The sequence below is a fragment of the Dermacentor variabilis genome, chromosome 11 (genome assembly GCF_050947875.1).
Source record: "Dermacentor variabilis isolate Ectoservices chromosome 11, ASM5094787v1, whole genome shotgun sequence".
NCBI classification, from domain to species: Eukaryota; Metazoa; Arthropoda; class Arachnida; order Ixodida; family Ixodidae; genus Dermacentor; species Dermacentor variabilis.
Genome location: NC_134578.1, coordinates 98,794,852 through 98,817,239, shown reverse-complemented (window position 1 = coordinate 98,817,239; position 22,388 = coordinate 98,794,852). Strand labels below are relative to the sequence as shown.

The following is a 22,388-nucleotide window of genomic DNA, read 5'->3' as shown; positions in this document are numbered from 1 at the left end:
GTTCGCACAGGACACTGCAAAGTGACTTCGGGAGAGTTCACATTCTTGTTCTCGTTCCCGGCAAGCGTTAGAACTACGCTGAAACTCAACCGCTCAGTCAGCAAGCACGGCACAACCCTCACTAAGCCCTGCCGGGCTCTTTCCCCTTTTATACCACTGCCTAGTTCCTTACAGTAGTCTAGCATCACTCAGAACGCGTCCACAAATTGGAAAATTGCACTAGAAAGCATATCATCACTTTGAAACACTAAATAAAAGCAATATGTTAAAAAAATCCTGCCTCAGGAAGAAAAACATCAGTAACAAACAATTTTGAGGCTGATTCCTACGTTAGGGGCTTCGACTTAAGCCATCGGCGTTACCGTTGAGACTCCCCTTTTTGTAACGCACCTCAAAGGAATATTGTTGCAAAGCGAGGCTCCAGCGCAGGAGGCGGCCATTTTTGGGAGAGATGGTCTGCAGCCATTGGAGAGGGCAGTGATCCGTCTCAATGATAAACCTCGAGCCGGCTAGATAGCATGACAATTTCTGAACGGCCCACACGAGACATGCACACTCTTTCTCGGTGGCGCTATACGCCTGCTCACGACTGGTCAGCTTACGACTAGCATACAGGACGGGGTGTTTTACTTCTCCCTTTTCCCGTTGGCACAGTACAACGCCCATGCCTCGCTCACTAGCATCGCACTGAACAACGAACCCTTTTGTATAGTCTGGCGATCGTAGCACAGGCTGGCTTGTTAGGGCACTCTTTAGGGCGCTAAAGGCTCTTTCCTTTGTCTCGTCCCAGACGACTGTTTGAGGCTCTGTTTTTCTTAGAGCATCCGTCAGGGGAGCCGCGATATCAGTGTACCTGGGGATGTACCTCTGATAGTAGCCGGCGACACCTAAGAACGACCGAATATCGGTCTTCGTGCGCGGTTGCGGAAAGTCTCGCACAGCGGCCACTTTTATTTCAGAGGGGCGGCGACGACCCTGACCAATCACGTGACCGAGGTAGACAACCTCGGCCTGTGCTAACTGGCACTTAGGAGCCTTGGCTGTCAAGCCCGCTTCGCGCAGGCGGGTTAGCACTGCCCGCAAGTGTGCCATATGCTCAGACCAGGATGCGGAGAATATCGCTACGTCGTCTAGATACGGTAAAGCGAATTCTTGCTGTCCCCGCAACACTTTATCCATGAGGCTTGAAAAACAGTATGGCGCGTTCTTCAAACCAAAACTCAACACTTTAGGACGGAATGTTCCCATTGGTGAAATGAACGCCGCATACCTACTAGCCTCTTCTGTAAGTGGAACCTGCCAATAACCCCTGACAAGATCTAGGGTAGAAATAAACTGAGCGCTACTAACTTTCTCAAGGCGCTCCTCGATGTTAGGGATCGGATAAATTTGATCCTTAGTGATGGAATTAAGCCTGTGGTAGTCGACGCAAGGACGAGGTTCCTTGCCCGGTACCTCAACTAAAATCAAAGGGGAGGTATAATCACTCTCACCTGCCTCAATAACACCGAGCTGTAGCATTTTCTTTACCTCAGCCTCCATAATATCGCTCTGGCGGGGTGACACCCGATACGCCTTGGATCGTACTGGCTCTGGGGAGGTAAGTTCTATGTCATGAGTAAGGACAGAAGTCCTACCAGGCCTCTCAGAGAACAGACCTTGAAACTCTTGTAATAGCTGGTGTAGTTCGGTTTTCTGCTCAGGCGACAGCGGTGCTTTACTGATAAGGTCACTAATGACTTGACCGGTGTCTTCCCTGTTCGTCACTGAGCCTAGTCCCGGAAGCTCGACCGGAAGCTCTTCAGGAACGTTTACCATCATGCACACCACTGCTTCCCTTTGTCTATAAGGTTTGAGCAGATTACAGTGGTAAACTTGCTGTGCTTTCCGCTTTCCTGGCAGACCTACCACGTAGTTAACGTCCGACAGTTTCTGAACAATTCGTGCTGGGCCCTCCCACTGCACGTCTAGTTTGTTGTTTAGCGATGTGCGCAATATCATGACCTCATCGCCCACCTCAAAACGACGGGCCCTGGCTGTCCGATCATAATAAACCTTGGCCCTCTGCTGGACCTTTGCCATTGCTTCACCTGACAACTCCTGTGCCCTTCTTAAGCGTTCGAGGAGCTTAAGCACGTACTCCACCACGACTGGGTCGTCGCCCCTGCCTTCCCACGATTCTCGAAGCATGCGAAGCGGAGACCGAAGCGAGCGACCGTACACCAGCTCAGCTGGCGAAAACCCCGTAGCTGCATGCGGCGCGGTCCTTAATGCAAACATCACCCCAGGCAGACACAGCTCCCAGTCAGTTCGATGTTCAAAACACAATGCTCTCAACACGCGCTTCATGACGGAGTGGAGCTTCTCAACGGAATTCGACTGTGGGTGGTACACTGAGCTGTGTAGCAGCTTTACCCCACACCTTTCGAGAAAAGTTGTCGTCAAAGCGCTAGTAAACACTGTGCCCTGATCTGATTGGATTTCCGCAGGAAAACCAACTCGCGCAAATATGGACAGTAGTGCATTGACTATCTCAACTGAGCTGAGTTCTTTAAGCGGCACTGCTTCAGGGAACTTTGTCGCTGGGCAGATCACAGTCAAAATGTGTCTGTACCCCGTGGCTGTTACCGGCAGAGGTCCCACTGTATCAATAACGAGCCGTCTAAAAGGCTCCGTAATGATAGGTACCAATTTCAACGGCGCCCTCGATTTGTCCCCTGGCTTGCCCACCCGCTGACAGGTGTCACATGTCCTCACGAAATGGTCTGCGTCCCGAAAACACCCTGGCCAATAGTACTCTTGCAAGAGACGGTCCTTAGTTTTCTTAACTCCTAGGTGTCCGGACCACGAACCCCCGTGCGACAAGCGCAACAGATCCTGACGATAGCATTGAGGCACGATCAGCTGATCGAACTCCACTCCTCTGCGGTCTAGATACTTCCGGTACAGGACTCCACCTCTTTCCACAAAACGCGCATTTTTCCTGGCGATACCTTCCTTGACATTGCAGCGTATGTTTTCTAGGCTACCATCCTTCTTTTGCTCGGCTATCAAAGCCGACCGGCTGACTTTTAGCAACCTATCAAGTCCGTCTGACGTAGGCGCGATGAGCAAATCAGTAGATAGCTCTTCTAACTTTCCCGTGTCGGGTGTTTCCTCTCCAGTATCTGGCGCCTTCAACGCTACAGACTCAATTTTATTCAGTTCGGGCGTGCTCTGAATATTAGCTTGCTGCGCCTCTGACCCCTTTTCATTGTTTGACAACGTCGGCACCGCAACTACCGCCTTTGCAGCGAGCTCCCGAACCTTCGATCTGGTTAAGGCCTGAACGCTAGCCTCACCAAACAAAAGCCCCTTCTCGCGCAGGAGGTGATCGGACCTGTTCGAAAATAGGTATGGGTACTGGGGGGGCAGCATAGATGACACTGCCGCCTCCGTTTCAAGTGCTCCGAAAGGTCCTTCAATAAGCACTTTTGCTACCGGCAGACACACGCTATGAGCTTCCACGGCTTGCTTGATCCATGCGCACTCGCCCGTGAACATATGGGGTTCTACGTAAGACGGGTGAAGTACATCCATCGTAGCTACGGAATCGCGAAGCACTCGGCACTCTTTCCCGTTCACGAGGAGGTCTCGCATGTAAGGCTCGAGAAGCTTCATGTTCTCGTCAGTGCTGCATAATGAAAAAAACACAACTTTTGGTGTTGTTTCCGGACACTGCGCCGAAAAGTGACCCGGCTTCTGGCACGTATAACACACGCGCGCTCGCCTCATCTCGAACCGCTTTCTGCGTTTGGCTGCCGCCGTCTCCTTAGGTTCTGTCGGACTGCTTTCACTCGCATCCGCACTACGCGTGTCCCCCTTTAATCTCATGGGTGTGAACTTCGGCCTCTCAAACTTCGAGCCAAATTCACCCTTTTGACCGTCCTTAGCTCCGCGAGCCCGACGCGTCACAAACTCCTCGGCTAGCTCAGCGGCTTTAGCCACCGTACAAACGTCTGGCCTATCCAAGACCCAGTACCGCACGTTCTCAGGTAACCGACTATAAAACTGTTCCAGCCCGAAACACTGCAGAACTTTATCGTGGTCACCAAACGCTTTCTCTTCTTTGAGCCACTCCTGCATGTTTGACATAAGCCTATACGCAAACTCTGTATATGACTCACTTTTGCCTTTCTCATTTTCCCGAAACTTCCGACGGAACGCCTCCGCTGACAGCCTGTACTTTTTTAGCAGACTCGATTTCACTTTGTCGAAATCCTCTGCCTCCTCTCTATCCAAGCGAGCGACTACGTCGGCCGCCTCGCCGGGTAACAAAGTGAGCAAGCGCTGTGGCCACGTTTCCCGAGAGAACCCCTGCTTCTCGCACGTTCGCTTAAAGTTAACCAGGAACAAACCAATGTCCTCTCCAAGCTTAAACGGCCGCATCAGGTCAGTCATTTTGAACAATACGCGTTCTCCTGCACCGTGTGCCTGACTTCCATTACGAGCGCGTTCCATCTCAATCTCGAGACGCTTCATTTCCAACGCGTGTTGACGGTCGCGCTCTTCTTTTTTCTCTTGTTGCTCTCGCTCTTTCTGTTCTTTACTTTCGCGCTCTTCTTTTTCTTTCTGTTCTTTAAGTTCGCGCTCCTGTCTTTTTGCAGTCTCCCTCTCCTCAATGGTCTCAAGGCATTCCGACAGCTCGTCATCCTCAGCTTCTAACTCCAGAATAGCCTTTAGCAGTTCAGGTTTTCTGAGTTTGTCTGAGACATCCAGACCCAACTCTCTTGCAAGCTCCAACAATTTCGGTTTGCGCAACGACTTCAAATCCATGGCTGCTCTGAATGCTGCTTTCTCTACTGCTTACTATTGTCTTGCCGCAAACTAACCCGGCAGCAACGACAACCACAATTACCAGCTCTGTTTCTAACACTAACAAAAGCCTGGCAAAGCTCAGAAGAAGAAAGTCCCGCACTCACCAAACCTCGCAGCCAAGAGTCCAGCGCAGTCGTTCCGCTGCAGGCAACCAGTCATCACACAGGGCTCGTTGCACTGCTCCCGGATCGTTGTTGAGCTGCTCAGCATACAGTCAACTGCATCTCTTCGCTGCTGGCCTCCGTTGTCGCGATCTCACCGCTGGCAGACAGTTGTTTGAATCCCACCGATGGCAACGGTTGTTGTGGTCGCACCGATGGTACGACCTGTTGGGAACTCGGCGCTGACGCCCGTGGTTGCACCTGGGTCGCAAGCCCCAAGGGTAGCGTTGGCCTGGCGGCCTGGGGTACAACTGGAAGCATCCGAAGGTCCCGGCAAAGCATGAGTCGACTGGTAACAACAAAACAACTTGTTTATTCTAACATCGCAAAGAGTTGGCGGTCAGGTTGACCGAAGTAGAGAGACGGGAGTGCACTTTACTCAACAGAAGAAATCGGAGCCCTCTCTTTGGCGTCCGGGGGCAGCTGTTTTATACTCTCGCAGTTGAGGGCAAGAAGGAACCCCTCAATAGACGAGCACGTGATTGTACAATGGGATAAGGTGACGCATACTGTCGTAGCGCCGCCGCTCGGTCACAAAGACTGGGAGGAGAAGGTGACCTCTGCTGTCGTATCGCCTCCGGTCGGGCACAATGGCTGGGAGGAGAAGGGGACCCCTTGCTGTCGTATCGCCTCCGGTCGGGCACAATGGCTGGGAGGAGAAGGTGACCTCTGCTGTCGTATCGCCTCCGGTCGGGCACAATGGCACATACACTCACACACGCACATGAAGACACGTGGCATCGGAACATGCCTGGACGCGCTTGGCGGGGAGCGTAGCGGCGACGCCGAACGGGCCAAAATGTCTGCCGCTTTGTTGCAGTCGCGCCGGCTAAACCGCGCGTCGTAGGCGAAACGTAACAGCAGCAATACTAAACAATCGTTAGCACGTTAGCATGATTCCGCCAAAGAAAGCAACATTTCCCGCGGATAATCCTTCGTCCGTTGCCATTGCCGTGGTGCGGTGCATTGCGTACAGCGTTGCATGCGCGTTCATTTTACGAACTTTTAGTTCCTCGTGTCCCACCTGGCCACAGCAACATCCGGGAGAGCGCGGTTCAAATAACGCAGCGCAACAAAACACGGAGACCAACGCAAACCTGCCCGCACGGCGCCTTTGCCACGGTACGAAACCTACGGAGCAACACGTGTGAGCGCACAGAACCAAAAAAGAGCCGCCACTGTGGCCCGAAAGGCGTGACCGCTACGGCAAAGAAATAAAAAATCAGCAAGAAAAGAGGACAACCACCTACGTCACTTCCTTCACACTTTTCTCCCGGCGCGCGGATGGGGTAGGGCCTCTCCTCAGTTTCCTTCCTCCATGAATCATAAGATTGTATCAAAGGTGCTGCTGCCTGATTTTCGGCACTGTTCTGCTTTGCCGCGCGCCTCTCGAGTAGTTTTGAAGGTGGCGTCCCTACACCTCGCAAAGTGAACAGCCAATTCGGCACCAAAGGTCAAGCAAGCATTTTGGACAACTCGGGGTCTTCAGAGGTCAGAGCGGGACACAACACCGTCAAAAACTGAAGACGTGAGACACCAGGACCAGGGCAGTAGAACCCCGCCTTAATCAGTACGCCTGACCACATCATATACCGGGTCTTTCAGCGAACACTTTCAAAAATTTTTGAAAGTGCCTTTGGCAGATGGCACAATATTCTAGTCCATGATATGGTCGAGAATGATATGGTAGAGTAATTAATAAAATCCACTAATTAAGGTTTTAGCTAATTACTTTGTGGCAGATATAGCAATTTACAATTTCTAACCGGGCAGTTCGCAAGGCGGGTCTACTTGGAACGAATTCTCAGGATGACACCGTTTTCTAGATATAAATTCCCGAACCTTGCGGTGAAATTGCATTGGCCTTCAAGTTACCTTTGTGCTTCAATGCGTAAAATGACGTTTTATTAAGAAAGTAAGTGGAACGACAGCGCATTTTCACCGCTAGTTTGACGGCGCACATCTCGTAAATAGTGTCATCCACGGAGTTGTCTTCTGGTGGATATGCTATGCAGTCTTAGACGCTAGAATTCGAAAATTGCATAACGTGCCATAATTGGTTGAAAACTTAATTAGTACATTTTTCCTAATTAATATTTTATGTGTTTTATTTTTTGTGGAAGTAATATCCGCCTGGTTCGCGAATACCAACTGATGGACTACAATTGTGCCATCTGCCACAGGCATTTTTTAAAAAAAATCTTTCGAAAGTGTTCACTGAAATACCCTGTATATGTGTACTATTCGGCGCCTCGTTCATACAAGGAAATTGAAGCACTACCTTACAAAATACAGACTGAAAGACGCAGGCTCGCATATTCCAAGCGACAACGTACGCGGTCCTCATTGTCGCGAGACAAGCTGAAATTTGCGTGGGCCGCACAGGCGCAAGTCGATTGGTCAGGGTAGGATTCGAACAAATTTGACCCTAGACCATGCGCGAAGGCAAGGGGCAGAAGTAAAAAAAGAAAAGCAACGACGTGGGAGACGAACTGCCCAATGCTTGGTTTTGAATAGTACGCATTTGGGCAGGTGCGTTCATGATTACGAGCAGTAAACAGCGCTAAACAACAGGACAAAGAGAGGGACACAAACAACAGTACTGACTAACAACCAAGTGTCTTTATTCTTTCAGTCAGCATATATATACTCCACCGCTATTTCAAAGCACAGAATGAACAGAATTCAGCATGCAGCAGGGTTAAAAATTGAAATTAGCCCGCCGTGGTTGCTCAGTGGCTATGGTGTTGGGCTGCTGAGCACGAGGTCGCGGGATCGATTCCCGGCCACAGAGGCCGCATTTCAATGGGGGCGAAAACACCCGCGTACTTAGATTTAATTGCACGATAAAGAACCCCAGGTGGTCGAAATTTCCGCAGTCCTCCAATATGGCGTGCCTCACAATCAGAAAAGTGATTTTGGTACGTAAAATGTCATAGTTAAGAAAGATTGAAATTAATGCGATAGGAAGTCAATCTCTTTCGGAAGGAGAGAAATGGAGGGAAGGCTTACACATGATTCGCCGTAACTGTGAATGTGGAATGCTTCGGAAATAAGACGTGCGCGGTCATCGCGGTGTTCTGACAGACAGGTCACATCTTTAAAAGACGGCTTGCAGCCGCATTCATTGCAATGCAGTGATAATTCACTTTCTCTAGCTCGTTTTTGAACTTTGTTTGAGTGTTCGCGCACGTCGTCATTGATTCGCCGCTTCGTTTGACCGATATAAAAACGTTCTCATGAAACAGGAATTTTATAAACCACACAGTCACAACAGTCAACAACAAACCTCTGCCTGTGCTGCTTTTTGCAACTTTTTTTTGTTGTTCTCGGTCACCCGATTGACTTCATGACACAGGCTACCTGACTTATTTGTGGCAGTGAACAGCAACCTAACGCCTGCCCTGCTGACAACCTTATTGAGATTATGCGCAACCTGATGCACATATGGGATAATCGCAACCATTTGCCGTGAACGATTCTCAGATTGTGTAGCTGCCGATTTTTTTCTTTTAAGGCTTGTTGCGAGGCTTTCAGCGATGCCAGTGCCTGGCTACTTGCAATTCGAAGCTTGCATCTACTTGGTGGCCAAAAGACCTGATGAGAGCCGCCTTCATGCAAGATCTTACAATACCGCGCTTAACTACCTTTGAGTGTTCGGAGAAAAAGAGGAGGCTCTTATGGGACCGAGGACTACAACCCCAACATACGTGATAGCTTGAGAACGATAGCTTCAAGTCTGAGAAACGCAGCTTGTTTGAAGGATGCTCCGTGGTCAATCCAAAGGAATCCAAAACGATGCGGAACAGGTCAAATATTATAGCAGCAGAAGGCTGCACGTCAGTAGCGTTAGAATTGTAAAAAAATTAAAAAAAAAGTCATCTACATATCGCATCACTTCTACAGTGCTGGTCTGGCTGAGCTTAGTTCTAAGATTGCGGTCATAGTTGGCCAATAAAGTGTCGCTAAGAACAGGGGCTATATATGAACCGATACACATACCTTTCTTTTGCATAAAAAGCTTATCCTCCACGGACACGAAAGTGGAAAGCATGTAAAACCTTGAGAGCTCTAAGAACCTGTCAACATTGATACCACATGCATTCTGAAATTTAAGAACACCCTATTTGTCAATGCAATGACCTACTTCGATGCATACATCTTCTTGAGGGAAAGAGTAATATAAGTCCTTGATGTTCACGGAAAAAGCTCGGACAGTCTTGGGAAATTCCTCACGGAGAAAGGTGCAGACAGTACCTAGCGTCTTTATGAGGAAGGGGTCATCGATGTCGTGGAGGCACAAAAACATCTATATCGGTCAAACGGGGTGGTGCCTCAATGAGCACATGCGCGAACACTCAAAGTTCAAAAACGAGCTAGAGATCACCAATTTTCCCTGCATTGCAACGAATGCGGCTGCAAGCCGTCTTTTAAAGATGTGACCTACATGTCAAAATAGCGAGATGACCGCGCACGTCTTATTTCCGAAGCTTTCCGCATTCATAATAGCGGCGAAGCATGTGTAAGCCTTCCCTCCATTTCTCTCCTTCCGAATGAGATTTCCTTCCCATCGCGTTAATTTCAATTTTCACCCCTGCGCACGCTAAAATCAGTGGATTCTGCGCTTGGAGATAGCGGCGGAGTATCTATATGCTGACTGAATGAATAAAGACACTTGGTTGTTAGTCAGCGCTGCTATCTGTGTCCCTCTCTTTATCCTGTTGTTTAGCGTTGTTTACTGCTCGTAATTGGTTTAGATTGTTTGCTTTTTATCTATTTTGGTATTTCCTCTGGCGTACTTTTCAATCAGTCCAGTGTGGTCCATACCGTTTTTGTGAATGAGCCATGTTTTGAGGTAAGATCAACAAAAACCACCAGCGACATCTGACTACCACCACAGCCTGCGCTCAACTGCCCCCAACACCTGCCGCGGTAGCTCAGTGGCTGGGACCTTGTGCTTCTGTGCTCTAGGCCACTGCTTCGATTCCAGTCATGGCGGCCGCATTCCAATGGGCGTGGAATTTCAAAAACGCTCGTGTACTGTCCATAGAGTGCAAGTTCGAAACGACGATTATGTTATTTGTGTATGCGCGAGCAGTCTCTCCTCAAATCGAGCGAGTGATTTTTTTCTATTCCTGTTATAAACTAAAAAGAAATGATTGCTTCACCTGGTTGTCTGCTGTCTCCAACTACTTATGCTTTTCATAAGCAATTTTATTATTTCTCGTTCAAATGTATATCCGCTGCTAATTAGACTACGGTGCGAAAATACGTCCGTCATTAGAACAATGGGCTGCGAAAACCAAAGCATTAACGATTGAAAGCTTTCGTTTCGAAATGAAAACCCACTTTCTTTATTTCACACTGCGTAAAAAAAATCCCACGAGTCCCTATCACGAGGCAGGCAGTACAGAGCCCACGCTGCCTCAACAGTCTGTCATTCTCAAGCACGGGCACTTCGTCTGCTTTCAACCGAGGACACCGGAGCACGCCCCTGTCTACCCGCAACCGGTCACCGTAGAGACGATAAGCAGGCAATCTCGCGCGCAAACCCGAGTGACGTCACGTGCATAGCACAGGGGGCGCCTCGCGATTGTTCGTGTCGAACGCACTCAGTCGCTGGCTCGGCGCCTGCTCCAGCGCCACACGCGGCAGTTGAAAGTCGCCATGGCGAGCGTCCAGGCGATGCAAGGCAGCATGATCTTGGCAGCCCGGTCGTTGATGGGCAGGTACATGTGGGCCAGCAGCGCCACTGAGCCGCAGAGCAGGTTCATGTCCACCATGGCCTGCGACCCGTTGTCAGTCCAGCGTAAGCATCAAAGCTCACCACTCAGTCGGGGCACAAACGTCACTCATGGCGACGCGACGGGGTTCGCCTAATCAAGGAATGTTGAGCACGCGCACTATAATTCGCTTCTGTGAAGCGCACTTCTTTTTAGGGAATAACATATTTCACCTCTAAATGACCGGCTTCCTGCCACGCTGAAAAGCGCCTACAAATTGACATGAAAGGCCGCACCGCCCAATTTCAGGCCAATGCAGGATGGTTTGAAGGAATACAAACGGGAATGTATACACTGGCGGTATTACTTCCTGTTTCATATCCTCGGACAATGAGAATAATTCGTTAGTCTCGGCTGCCACAATTGTTTCGTTTAGTTCATTCGCAAAAGGGTTGCTATCTGACCCGCGTAAAGAGAGCCGAAATGGCGGTCTGCTCCTACATTGTTAAAGAAACATTAGTGCCAGGATTAATTATACTTTAAGACGACTATATGAAGTTTTTTTTACATCACTCGATAGAACGACGGAAGCAGTTGAAATAAGCACCTCAGTTTTGCAATAACGGTTAATAATTAGCATGCGCCATTTATTTTCTTTTGCTTAGTAATCTCGTAGTTTTCAAAAAAAATTGTCCAGTCATTTAGTTATGCCGGTACCAACATAAAGGGTAGAAGCCTAAAGGGACTGGCAACCGAGTTTTAAGGACCCTGTTTTTCGTGGTGCAACGAAAAGCTCACCCTCGGCAGTAATTTCACCCGAATCGGTTACATCCAAAAGCGCGTGGACAGTTTGTAAGCAGAATCTTTCGATCTAGGCAGCCTCTAAGAATGAAAGAGCCTCTCTTCCAGGAACGCTGAGAAGTGAGAGTGATGCTGATGCCCTCCTCGCTAATTGTGAAAGCCGCCCATCGTTGTGCTTTCACAGGAGGGAGTGCAACTGTGGTTAACCACTTATATATTGAACTTTTCAACCACTTTATAAAATGAAAAGATGATGCAATAAGTTTGACTTGTTGTACAGACCTCTATTATATTTGAACCGTGTTTCCCCCCAAGCAGACGCCTGTATCAGGACTGGCTGGCCCCCGTCGTTATTCTGTCAAAAGACGAGCCGAGCCAACTGATCGAAAACAATAGCCAAGGAACGCCACTTTTCTACTCACTAGAAATGAAGGCTTATGTACACATTTTAAGTTAGAAAATGCTTGTAATAAAAAAATCGTACTGCGTTTCAATAGTAAGAAACACACCAGGAACGGCGTACACCAGTAGAAGGTCACAGGATAGAACACTTACGCATCTTTATGTTTTTGCCGCGCGGGTCTTGAAAGGTCAGTCTTCGCGACTTTTAGTGAAGAATTGAATTTATAAATCCACGTTATAATGAGAAAAACGGTGCTAGTTCTATTCAATACGATGCGCAGTTTTTCTCATCAACAAGGTTATCTCGATTCATGTTCTGAGCGGTTGTTGGTCTCTTTAAAATTTAACAAAGAAGCCCTATAATAAGTTTAGGAGCCCGCAAAAAGCGAAGGTATGAAAAATGATACACGCAGCAATACGAGAGAGGAATACAGCGCCATGACATAAAGGCAAAATGGAGGTAGCCGATATTCAAGGCGAGATTAGGAAAGAAATGGGAGTCGGGAAAGAACATATCTATTGCGCACGGAAGATAACCTGCGTTCTATTACAGCTGCAGAGGTAACGTTACAGACAAGCAAAGAAGTGCCGTCGCGAACAGCCGGTAATAAATTGTACGATGCAAGAAGAACACTCGCAGACACAAGAAGGCCTTAGCTAACGCAAGGCGGGGGTAATGGGAGAGGGCTTTGAGAGGCCTTCGTCTTGCAGTACTCACAAATTCGCTGATGATGAGGATGAAGATGAGTGTGGTATTACTCCGCATTATATATATATATATATATATATATATATATATATATATATATATATATATATATATATATGAACAGGTTACCAGACCACGTGTGACATTACTTCGCTTTTCTAGTGCTTCTTGACGTACGGAAGAGGCATAATTGTTTCAAAATCAGCAACTTCCTTCAAGGACGCCGCTACAAGAAGGCTCGTGTGGTTCCAGAAATTTTTTTTCGCAATAATTTAGCAACAAAAATACGTAGCTTCGAAAACATTTATATGAGGATGGGCACGCTGGTCTGACACCCGACGGACAAAGTCAAGTAAACCCAGGTATAGCCCATTACACCGGCGCTGGATGAACAGCTAAATTGAGAGAGAGAGAAAGCGAGAAACGAAGCAAAGGCTGGTAGGTTAGCCAGAATAAATTTGTTTTCTGCCATGCATTTGGAGAAGGGAAACATATTTAAAAAGGTAGGAAGGGGAGAACTCAGTGCCGAAATCGAAATCGGCACATGGAAGTCAAGGCGGCTTCACACGTGGCCGCAGGAAGGCAACAAGCGCGCTGGCTGCCTTCAGAGTGCACGCCCGTCGGGACCAATTTCCTGTTGACACGCCCACAGCCGTGGTGAACGAACACAGAAGTGCAAATTTCGCTGTAGTATTCTTGTCACAAAACTCTATATCGCCACATTAGGAAACCGCGCGCCAATCGTTCACGATTCACAGCGTCCCCAACTGAAAGGCGTCCTCACCAGCGCGAACTTCTGCTTCGAATAGAAGACGGCCGGCCACGCCCAGTTGTAGCAGAGTCCGGCGGCGAACACGGCCAGCGCAGGCCTGGCTGGACCACGCAGGCCGCCTCCGTCCTTGAAAACCAGGTAGGCGGCGTAGCCCATGGCGCTGTTGAACGTCACCCACAGCACAAGCTGGCCGCTACTTCCCGGGTAGTTGCGCACCAACACACACCGCTGCACCATTTCGAGAGAGGGATGGTATTCGGTGAAAATCTCGAAGTCACAGGGTACATGTGGCCAATCCCGTTCTCTTCCATTAGGTGGGCACACTCGAGACTTTTCAGCATTTCTATCGTCAACCGTACTGTCATGCTTAATAACGGCTGGGTAAGTTATTTTAGGTAGTCTCAAATAGGTAGATAATTGAAAAAAAAATCGGAAGCACACAAAATGGTGGTATGACATGTGCTGACCGGTGCTGTCATTTTTTGTTCTTTGTGTCCTGTCATCATCTTCAGAGGCCCTTCTGCCTTCATCATGTTGTCTTCGTTTTCTCAGCGCAGTAAATGTATCAGACTGTCATGCGTAAGTCGTTTTATCCTTGCATAGTTGCAGCTTCTTGGAAGGTATCACTATTACAGGAAGCTTTAGCTCGGGGCATCCTGTCTAAATACATTGTACAGGAGAAAGGGTTTTTTACGGCAACCACTACACTCAATCTGATAAGGTTTGTTCTATTTTAAAGAAGAAGTTAAGATCTAGTCATTGTTGGTTAGAAAATTTTGATTTATGCCGTGAGTTTAAAATTAAATCTGTTGAAAATCGCAAATGTTCAGAAAGCGGAACTATGAAGTTTACAACTCTGGAACTGAGCAATGAAAGCCGATATCACAATTATAAAATCGCAGCTAATAGTGCATACAAAGCGGACAAAACTGTTATATTTTATACAGCTCTGAAGTAAACAACTAATATGTGAGTACGACTTTTGCAAAAGCCTTGCAAACAATGCAACTAATTCATGTAAGATGTAAATTGATAAATCAAATTTTTCCAATGTGGATGCTGTGACGGATTCAGTTTACAGAACAGCGATGTATGTTATTTGTGCAGGGCTACGAATTAGTAAATTTCGTGCTTCTGTTTATTTCAAATTTAACAATATTTGAGAGTTCCTTTTAGAAAATTCACGCCCTAAATGAAAAGTCCGCTTCCACCAATACTTTAACATTTCCTCTCAAATGCAACAACTTTCATTAAAATCGGCCCAGTGGTTATCTCAAAAAAGCGTTTCTGCGTTTTGCACCCACTTGAATAGGCCGCGTCGGAGTTGGGCCTGAGCCACAGTGTTAGAAATAGGTCCTGAGCTAAAGCTGTCTCTTAATTTTCTCCCACAAAATGTCCTTGATGGGCCGAGCGAAAACACGGGGAAAGTGGGAGATGGAAATCCTGGACGATGAGCAAAATGAGAACAAAGTGAAAGCCAGCGTTACGGCAAGGGAACTTGTCTGTTTCAAAGCGGCATATGCTCTCCTCGGCCCAGTATATGTAGTTAGCTTGTGCCGAGACATTCGCGACCATTGTTGCTAATTTTATAATGACAGCATATAAAACTGCGTAGCATGTCGTAAAAGCTGTAGCAATTTCTACAACTGGCCTGAACGCCGCGGTCTTTCTCGTATTGTACGAGTACGCATGCGTATGTAGTATAAGTACTCAACCAGCACTCGCCAGACGCCAGCTGCGCTTGCTGTGATTATTAACACGCAAGAATTATATGGTCCAGTACGCGAAAATTCGGCGTCGTAGTCGGCGGCGTGACCGAATAATCGTACCAAAAATGACCGACGGCGAAAAAGTAAAAAAATGCTCGGATCAACGTCCAATTACTCTGGGAAGGTCCTGTAAACAAACTAAATTAAGACATCCGAGAAGAAAAATGAGTAAATTTTGGTCTGGGTTTGAATCGAACCCCGGCTTCCGGGGCGCCAGACGAGCATGCTTCATCGACGCCACGGCGGGTCCGCGGTTCTGCTTCACAAAAGGTGTGCGTAGACAGCGCCTCCTCTAACTTGGATGCCTAGAACATGAGGCCAAATCACGCAGCCCTTTCCTTTTCCCCGACTCGGTATGGTCACTAGAGCCCCTTGGGGTGGACGACTGCGACACGCCGACAGCTGCATCGCCGAGGCCACGACGAGCACGTGACGACCGCACCCTGTGATCTACGCGTAAGCATACAGCATTCGTACTATTTCCTCGTTAGCGCGGCTCAACGCCATGTGTTTTGCTGTGCATCAAAAATAAACGCTGCAGCTTGGTGAAAAGAGCCGAATAATACCACCTATCTTGCAGACGGTGTGCTTATTCTCTGCCAGGCACATTAAGTTTGTCTTTTCGACCGAGAACCCGGTGCTTAATGCCGCGTCCATATTTTTGAGTTTTTTGCCTTGTTGTTATGCTGTGCATCAAAAATAAACGCTGCAGCTTGGTGAAAAGAGCCGAATAATACCACCTATCTTGCAGACGGTGTGCTTATTCTCTGCCAGGCACATTAAGTTTGTCTTTTCGACCGAGAACCCGGTGCTTAATGCCGCGTCCATATTTTTGAGTTTTTTGCCTTGTTGTTATGCTTTCATGCGCAGGTATGTTTTATTGAGCCGTGCGTCATTTTTTTTTATTCACGAATTCTCCAGTTTGCTTGCAGAAAACCAAAAGGGTCAGGACTAAAGGCGCTAGCATGCGCCTGAGTGAGGTCCTGACCCCTGTACAATCTGCGCTCCAGCGAAGCAATAAAGACAGCGTAAGAATAAGGAGAAAAGGAAAAAAAAAGACATGGGGGGGGGGCGATTTGAACAAGGAATTCATCAGGCTAATTCGACAAAAAATTATACACTGCAAGCTAAGAAAGATAAGCACAATATGTGCAACCATAAAAACACAGTCATAATCGCACCGCCACAATGCTCGTCCAGTCAGAAGAAAAGATACCCGGGCGTGTCTTTCTAGGAAATACCTTCCGACAGAAGTTTTCTTGACCAGTGGCTAAGGGAATGTCTAAGGATTAAGTGCCATCAAGTTAGCCTGTAATGCTCTGTAACGTTCAGTGAGCAATTTCACACTGTGGAATTGAGGAAAGACTTACGGAACGGCTGCTGACGGCAGCTGTCGTGCCCGGTGTTTTCGATCAATACAGGCCTCACTAGACCGCGGCCTCCTGCGCCTGGCGAGAGTGCCGAAGCTAACGACCCTGCCTGGCGGCATCAAGCTGCGCCGCTGGGAGTCAGGTGACTCGAGGGGGATAAGGGACCTTAGAGTGGGATAAAGCCCCTTAGAAGTTCGTAAAGTAGCCACACTGTCCTCCTCCGCCTTCACTCCTCGTTTCTCCTCTCTTTCACGTTGCCTCCTCGACCGTGGCGCCGCCTACACTTCTCTAGCGTAGCAACGGCGCCAACATGCGCTCCTCGCCACTCCGTAGACGCTGCTGGAGCAAAAATGGCGCTGATGCACGCCACGAGGGCTCACGTGATGCTGTTAGGTCAATAGCGACGCGGCGTCGGCCAGCGCGCGCGAGGAGGAGGCGCCAGTCTTCAAAGCGTGACACTACTTTACGTTGTTTAACGGGTTTTAGAGTGTGCGACAGTTGCGAGCGCTACCCCGCGATTTCTGCTCGTAACGGGCGGCAGGGCGCCTCCACAGGGAAAGGAAGGGACGCCCCAGGCAGTTAGAGGAGTCGTAACGTAGTGCGTGCATCATTGCACCCTTCACGTCGGAGGCATTTGCCTGATTAAAGATGTGCCGCGCGCGCATTGGACACGTGAAGGCGCAGATAATAGGGAGGAGGTGCCGCTGCGTCGTGAGTGCGTAAAATGAGCGTATGCACTAAAAAGCGTTAGTCAATAAGAGGAAAATGAGACATCCACCCGATTAGGCCTAAGCGAGGCCACGATGAAAGATATGTACTCGTTAGGTGGCGCACTTCTCGGCTTACCGTGCGAGGCGCGATCGACCAGATAAGGTTAGCAACGTCGCCCGCCCGTCGGTACACTCATGGCAGCGGCTACCTTTCGGCGGTACAAGGCATCATCATCATCATCATCATCATCATCATCATCATCATCATCATCAGCCTGGTTACGCCCACTGCAGGGCAAAGGCCTCTCCCATACTTCTCCAACAACCCCGGTCATGTACTAATTGTGGCCATGCCATGCCTGCAAACTTCTTAATCTCATCCGCCCACCTAACTTTCTGCCGCCCCCTGCTACGCTTCCCTTCCCTTGGTATCCAGTCCGTAACCCTTAATGACCATCGGTTATCTTCCCTCCTCATTACATGTCCTGCCCATGCCCATGCCCATGCCCATGCCCATGCCCATTTTTCTTGATTTCAACTAAGATGTCATTAAACTCGCGTTTGTTCCCTCACCCAATCTGCTCTTTTCTTATCCCTTAACGTTACACCTATCATTCTTCTTTCCATAGCTCGTTGCGTCGTCCTCAATTTGAGTAGAACCCTTTTCGTAAGCCTCCAGGTTTCTGTCCCGTAGGTGAGTGCTGGTAAGACACAGCTATTATATACTTTTCTCTTGAGGGATAATGGCAACCTGCTGTTCATGATCTGAGAATGCCTGCCAAACGCACCTAAGCCCATTCTTATTACAAGGCAACTTCAAGACAAAAAAAACTTTTTAACGCGAGAGCGTTAAGGAATCCGTGTCGCAGAAAATCTAGCGTCGGTGTCCGACGTCCACCGTGGGTCGTCGCTTCGGCACAAAAGAATTTTCGCACCAAATTTCGTTGTCTTTAATTCATTACAATGTTATTGCTCAGAATTTTAAGAACGGTAGGCTACAAACAAATACAATGAAAAAAAAACACCGATAGAGCATGTCTTTTATGTATGCTCTTCTCAGAGTGAAATATAATAAGTGCGAAACTATAACAGGAGATCGACCCACGCTAGAGAGCGCGTTTCTACCAGAAAGCTTGCCTTCATGCATAGCATCCGACGGCAACGATTCCCAGTGAACATTACGGTTACGTAAGCTGCAGTTGCCGGGAAGCATGAAAAGAGGTCAGGGGTCTTTTAATGCTCTCGCGTTCCACTCCTAAAGGCGAAGCTTAAGCACCCTGGAAAACTTTTTTTTTCATCTCCCGTTGGTATAGCAACCGGCACTTCAAGCGAAATTCTAAATGATCGAACGACGCGCGAAAGTAGGCCACCCTGGTCAGGGGAGAGGGCATCGCCTCCATGAAGCGGATATGGCGACGCGACACCGCGTGGAAACGGTGTTTGCTTACATTACCCACCCGTTCCTTGTCCGCGCACGCTCCCACCTGCGTTATAACAGAACTAGCCGATAGATATCCGCGCCGTTGCTACTTGATCTGATCGATCACACCTCGCCAGTGTCCACGCCAAAAATGTGCTAGGTGTCCTTAGCTATCGCCTAAGAGACGCGGGGCGAAAGCCTTGTAAAGCCTACTGTAATTCACCTTACTCCATTTTAATCCACCTTAATCCTCATTCACCCACATTTATTCACCCTAATACACCTTGATCCACCCTGCTCCACCTTAATCCACTCCCTTATCAATAATTAACTTTGCTAATCATTAATCATCTTCTATACAAGGCTGGACATGCTCTGTTTTGCTTCTGGCCTTCATTGGATCCCGTGATGCGTTTCTGTACCTCACAACGTGACCTTGAAACTTACAGATCTAAGGATTTCTCCTTTAAAGAATGTTTACTTACACACTGCAGGAAGCGCAGTTTGAACGTAGTCGAAAACTTGCTCGGACAAGAAAGGCGCGGCAAAAAAAGAAAGACCACCGAGGATTACGATACTCCCTAATGCAAAATTTGAGCGCAGCTCTATACATGTTTTAATTTCGCGGTGCATTGGCTGGCGCGGTCAATCTGACTCGCGCGGCACGTTGCAAACAGAGCGATGTGTGAGGCGACTGCCTCGCTAATATCTGGATCGCGAGAACCAGCGCGTGGCTGACGCGTGGGTGCTATACTACACAGCAGCCGCCGCCGCCGACGACAGAGCTGGCAGTCTACGCCCGCTACTCTGGCGCCATCTCGCAGCTATCGTCGCCGCACTACGCTTTTGTTATCATCCTCTCACCGTTCTTCTCTCCTCCTCCGCTTTCTGCCCCATGGTTCCGCTGCACTCGCCTCCTCAGCTTTCCTCCTCGCCTCTTTCGTCCCCCGCTGCGCATCGGGTTCGTTTTCGTCTTTATCTGTGCTCGTTCGCTTCGTTACGCCAACGATCGCGGCAGGAACGGGCGCCTAAGAGCTGCGCTCTAAGAACAGTTCACCAAAGGACCTATAATGATTTCGCATTTCTGCACTAAGCAGTCTTAACTATATCTGCCGAATTTGGTCACTACTACCCTTCAGTTGCTGGGCAAGAGTTCGTGCCGTAGTTGCCACTAATCCAAGTTCGCGGAAAGAGTTCTTTGGGTCCTTCTTGTGAGAATAGCATTTCGGCCTGAAGCTATTCCTTGACATTACTGGCGCGGACATGCACAACACCGTTGCGCTAAATGTTTCTGAATAACGACACCGTTCCGCTAAATATTCTCGTGGTCTTGTTCACGTCAGGTGGACAATGACTTGCCATGTAAGGAGCATTGCTGCTCAAGCTACTTTGTGCCAGATAAGTTTCTGTTACAAATCAGAGTGTGAAGTAAAAAAAAATCGCAGATCTACAATTTATACGTTGTGCAGTTCTTGAGTTAGCCTCTTTTAAAGTGTTCATACGAAAGTTGTATGGCAACAAGAAATATTGGGTGGAAGAAGTAGGAAGGCATAGGGCGGAAGCCAAGAGTGCAGACAAAAGTTTTTCTCCAGGTCGCGACATGCGACCGCTTTCAAAAATATTTGCCGCGCGCAGTTCGAAATATGCGTCAAGCCATACTGAGCTTCCCTGCCCACAAAATTCACGTCAAAACGGCGATGGCTACAACATTCTGCTACCGAGAACTAAGTCGTGGGTGTGATTCCTGTGCATGTGAAAGAATCCCAGCTAGTAAAAATTAGTGCGGTGCCCCCAGCTGGTCAAATTAATCTTAGACGTTAAACGTTCGTGGATGTACGTTGACGTCGAAAGAGCATATTTTTTTTTCGTATTCTATTGTCACAGCCACGCAACGCCGAATTTGTGACGTCATTCTCCGTGGCTTGCCGGCACGCGACTGACTGACCTTGATAACGTCGTCGTGCCTGGTCTTGATGATGTACAGGCCGGCCAGGCCACCCAGGTTGGGTAGAAGTACCCAGCAGGCGGCCTGGGTGGCGTCCTTGTATTCCATGCTTGCCCGACGTCACGCCTGCGACCAAACTTCGTCACAACATGCTCCTTCGTTCATTAGCTACGTTTGCGTGAGCCCGATAATGCCACGTCGAGTCGGCCTGTCAAGCTGCAAAAACAGATGCTCAGGTTCATGCAAACGCTAGCGGATCGGGCAGAGCGATCATCGAAGAGAGTTCGGGCAAGCTGCCTGCGACAGTTGAGTTGATTGGCCCAACCGGCATGACATGACACGTGTAAACGCGGTTGGGTGGGTCCGAGTCAACTCGCCTTCTCCCTTGACCGGCTCGCGTGGGATACACGTAAACAAAGCTAATGACGTCTTCAAAGTGCCACTGCGCACAAGGTTACTCATCACTCTGCGCAGATATTCGGATATCTCTTTTCGGTTGGCTGTAACGTTAAGTTATGGCCATTGCGTATGCTTATGTCGAATGTATTTACATGTGTGTACAGCGCGAGGTCTCGATTATCTGTCAGTATTATTGCGACGAATTTGAAAACAGCTACGCCGTCACTTTCGACGCTACGAAATTGATGACGTTGGAGCGAGTACAGCTGCGGAAACCGAATTATGCGATGAACGCTACATACTGACTTCCTTAAAGTCTCAAAAACCAAGGCGTACCCGCTGTTGTAGCTCTAGCTCAGTGGCCTTGGCGTTCTTGTAGTGTGCACGGGGTCGCGGTTATCAGTGCCGGCCACGGCAGTCGCATTCCGATGGGCAAGAAATACGGAAACGCTGGCGCACCGTGCATTAAGTGCAGGTCAAATAGTACCGGGTTCTCGAAATTATTTCGGAAACATAAACAACGTCGTTAACCCACTCTGCTGTTTGTAGACGTTAAACGCCCCGACCAAATCAAATCAGGAATGAAGCGCATCAGTCAGGCCGACCGGAGCTGCACTTCTGACCGTTTGTTACCGTCGTCGTTCACCACCGGTCGAATTTCGAGCGGCACTGGTACATTGCTCTAACAAGCTATGGTAATAATTATCTCATCGCGTTATCTGGTCCTGATGACTTCGGTTTAGCGCATACATCTGAAGACGCGCTTAGTCAGAAATCGCAGAGTGGTCTGACGCGCAGCCGACCGCAAACGCTCACCATTTCTGGCTCAGGCGTGTTTTTCAGGCGCCATGCAGACTCCCGTGTCGCTTCCGAAGAGTCGTCATCTTTCTTTTCTTCAAATGGGTGAGCGTGCCGTTTCCACAGGCTGTTGCGGCTCATTTTCGTACTCAGTGTGGCTGCCAGAGCCCCCCGAAAATCTCAGGCTTTTAAAAGGGTGATTTACCAGCAGATTTATTAGCTTTTTTTTTTTTTGCTGCTGGCACATTCTCACTTTTCTTGCAGAGCTATGGCATACATACTCTTGGAAGCAATTAACTCGAATTGCGCATTGCCTTTCACCATTAATTGTTACCATTGGTATTAGCGCAAGGGATGAGAAACAACGGCCTTGGATGATGACGAAGAAAATGATGATGATGATGAGGTTAAAGTATTTGGCACTTGCCCACTCATGGGGATTGACCAAGTGTCGGGCAGATTTTACACATGTGCTAAGTGGATCAATTCAGAAATCCATAATTTTGATGCATAAATTAAAGCGAGTAATATAGAATACGATTCAGTAAAGAG

General features: G+C 48.4%; 1 protein-coding gene across 1 annotated transcript; it reads right to left on the bottom strand.

Annotated features, from left to right (window-relative positions):
- Positions 1-10,397: 10,397 nt before the first annotated feature.
- On the bottom strand, positions 10,398-21,927 carry LOC142564874 (translocator protein 2-like). The gene is made up of 4 exons (XM_075676064.1): positions 21,855-21,927; positions 20,640-20,765; positions 13,438-13,653; positions 10,398-10,804 (listed from the first exon to the last, which is right to left on the bottom strand). The coding sequence occupies exons 2-4, from the start codon at positions 20,745-20,747 to the stop codon at positions 10,631-10,633; spliced, it is 498 nt and encodes a 165-aa protein (XP_075532179.1). The 5' UTR covers positions 20,748-20,765; positions 21,855-21,927; the 3' UTR covers positions 10,398-10,630.
- Positions 21,928-22,388: the final 461 nt, after the last annotated feature.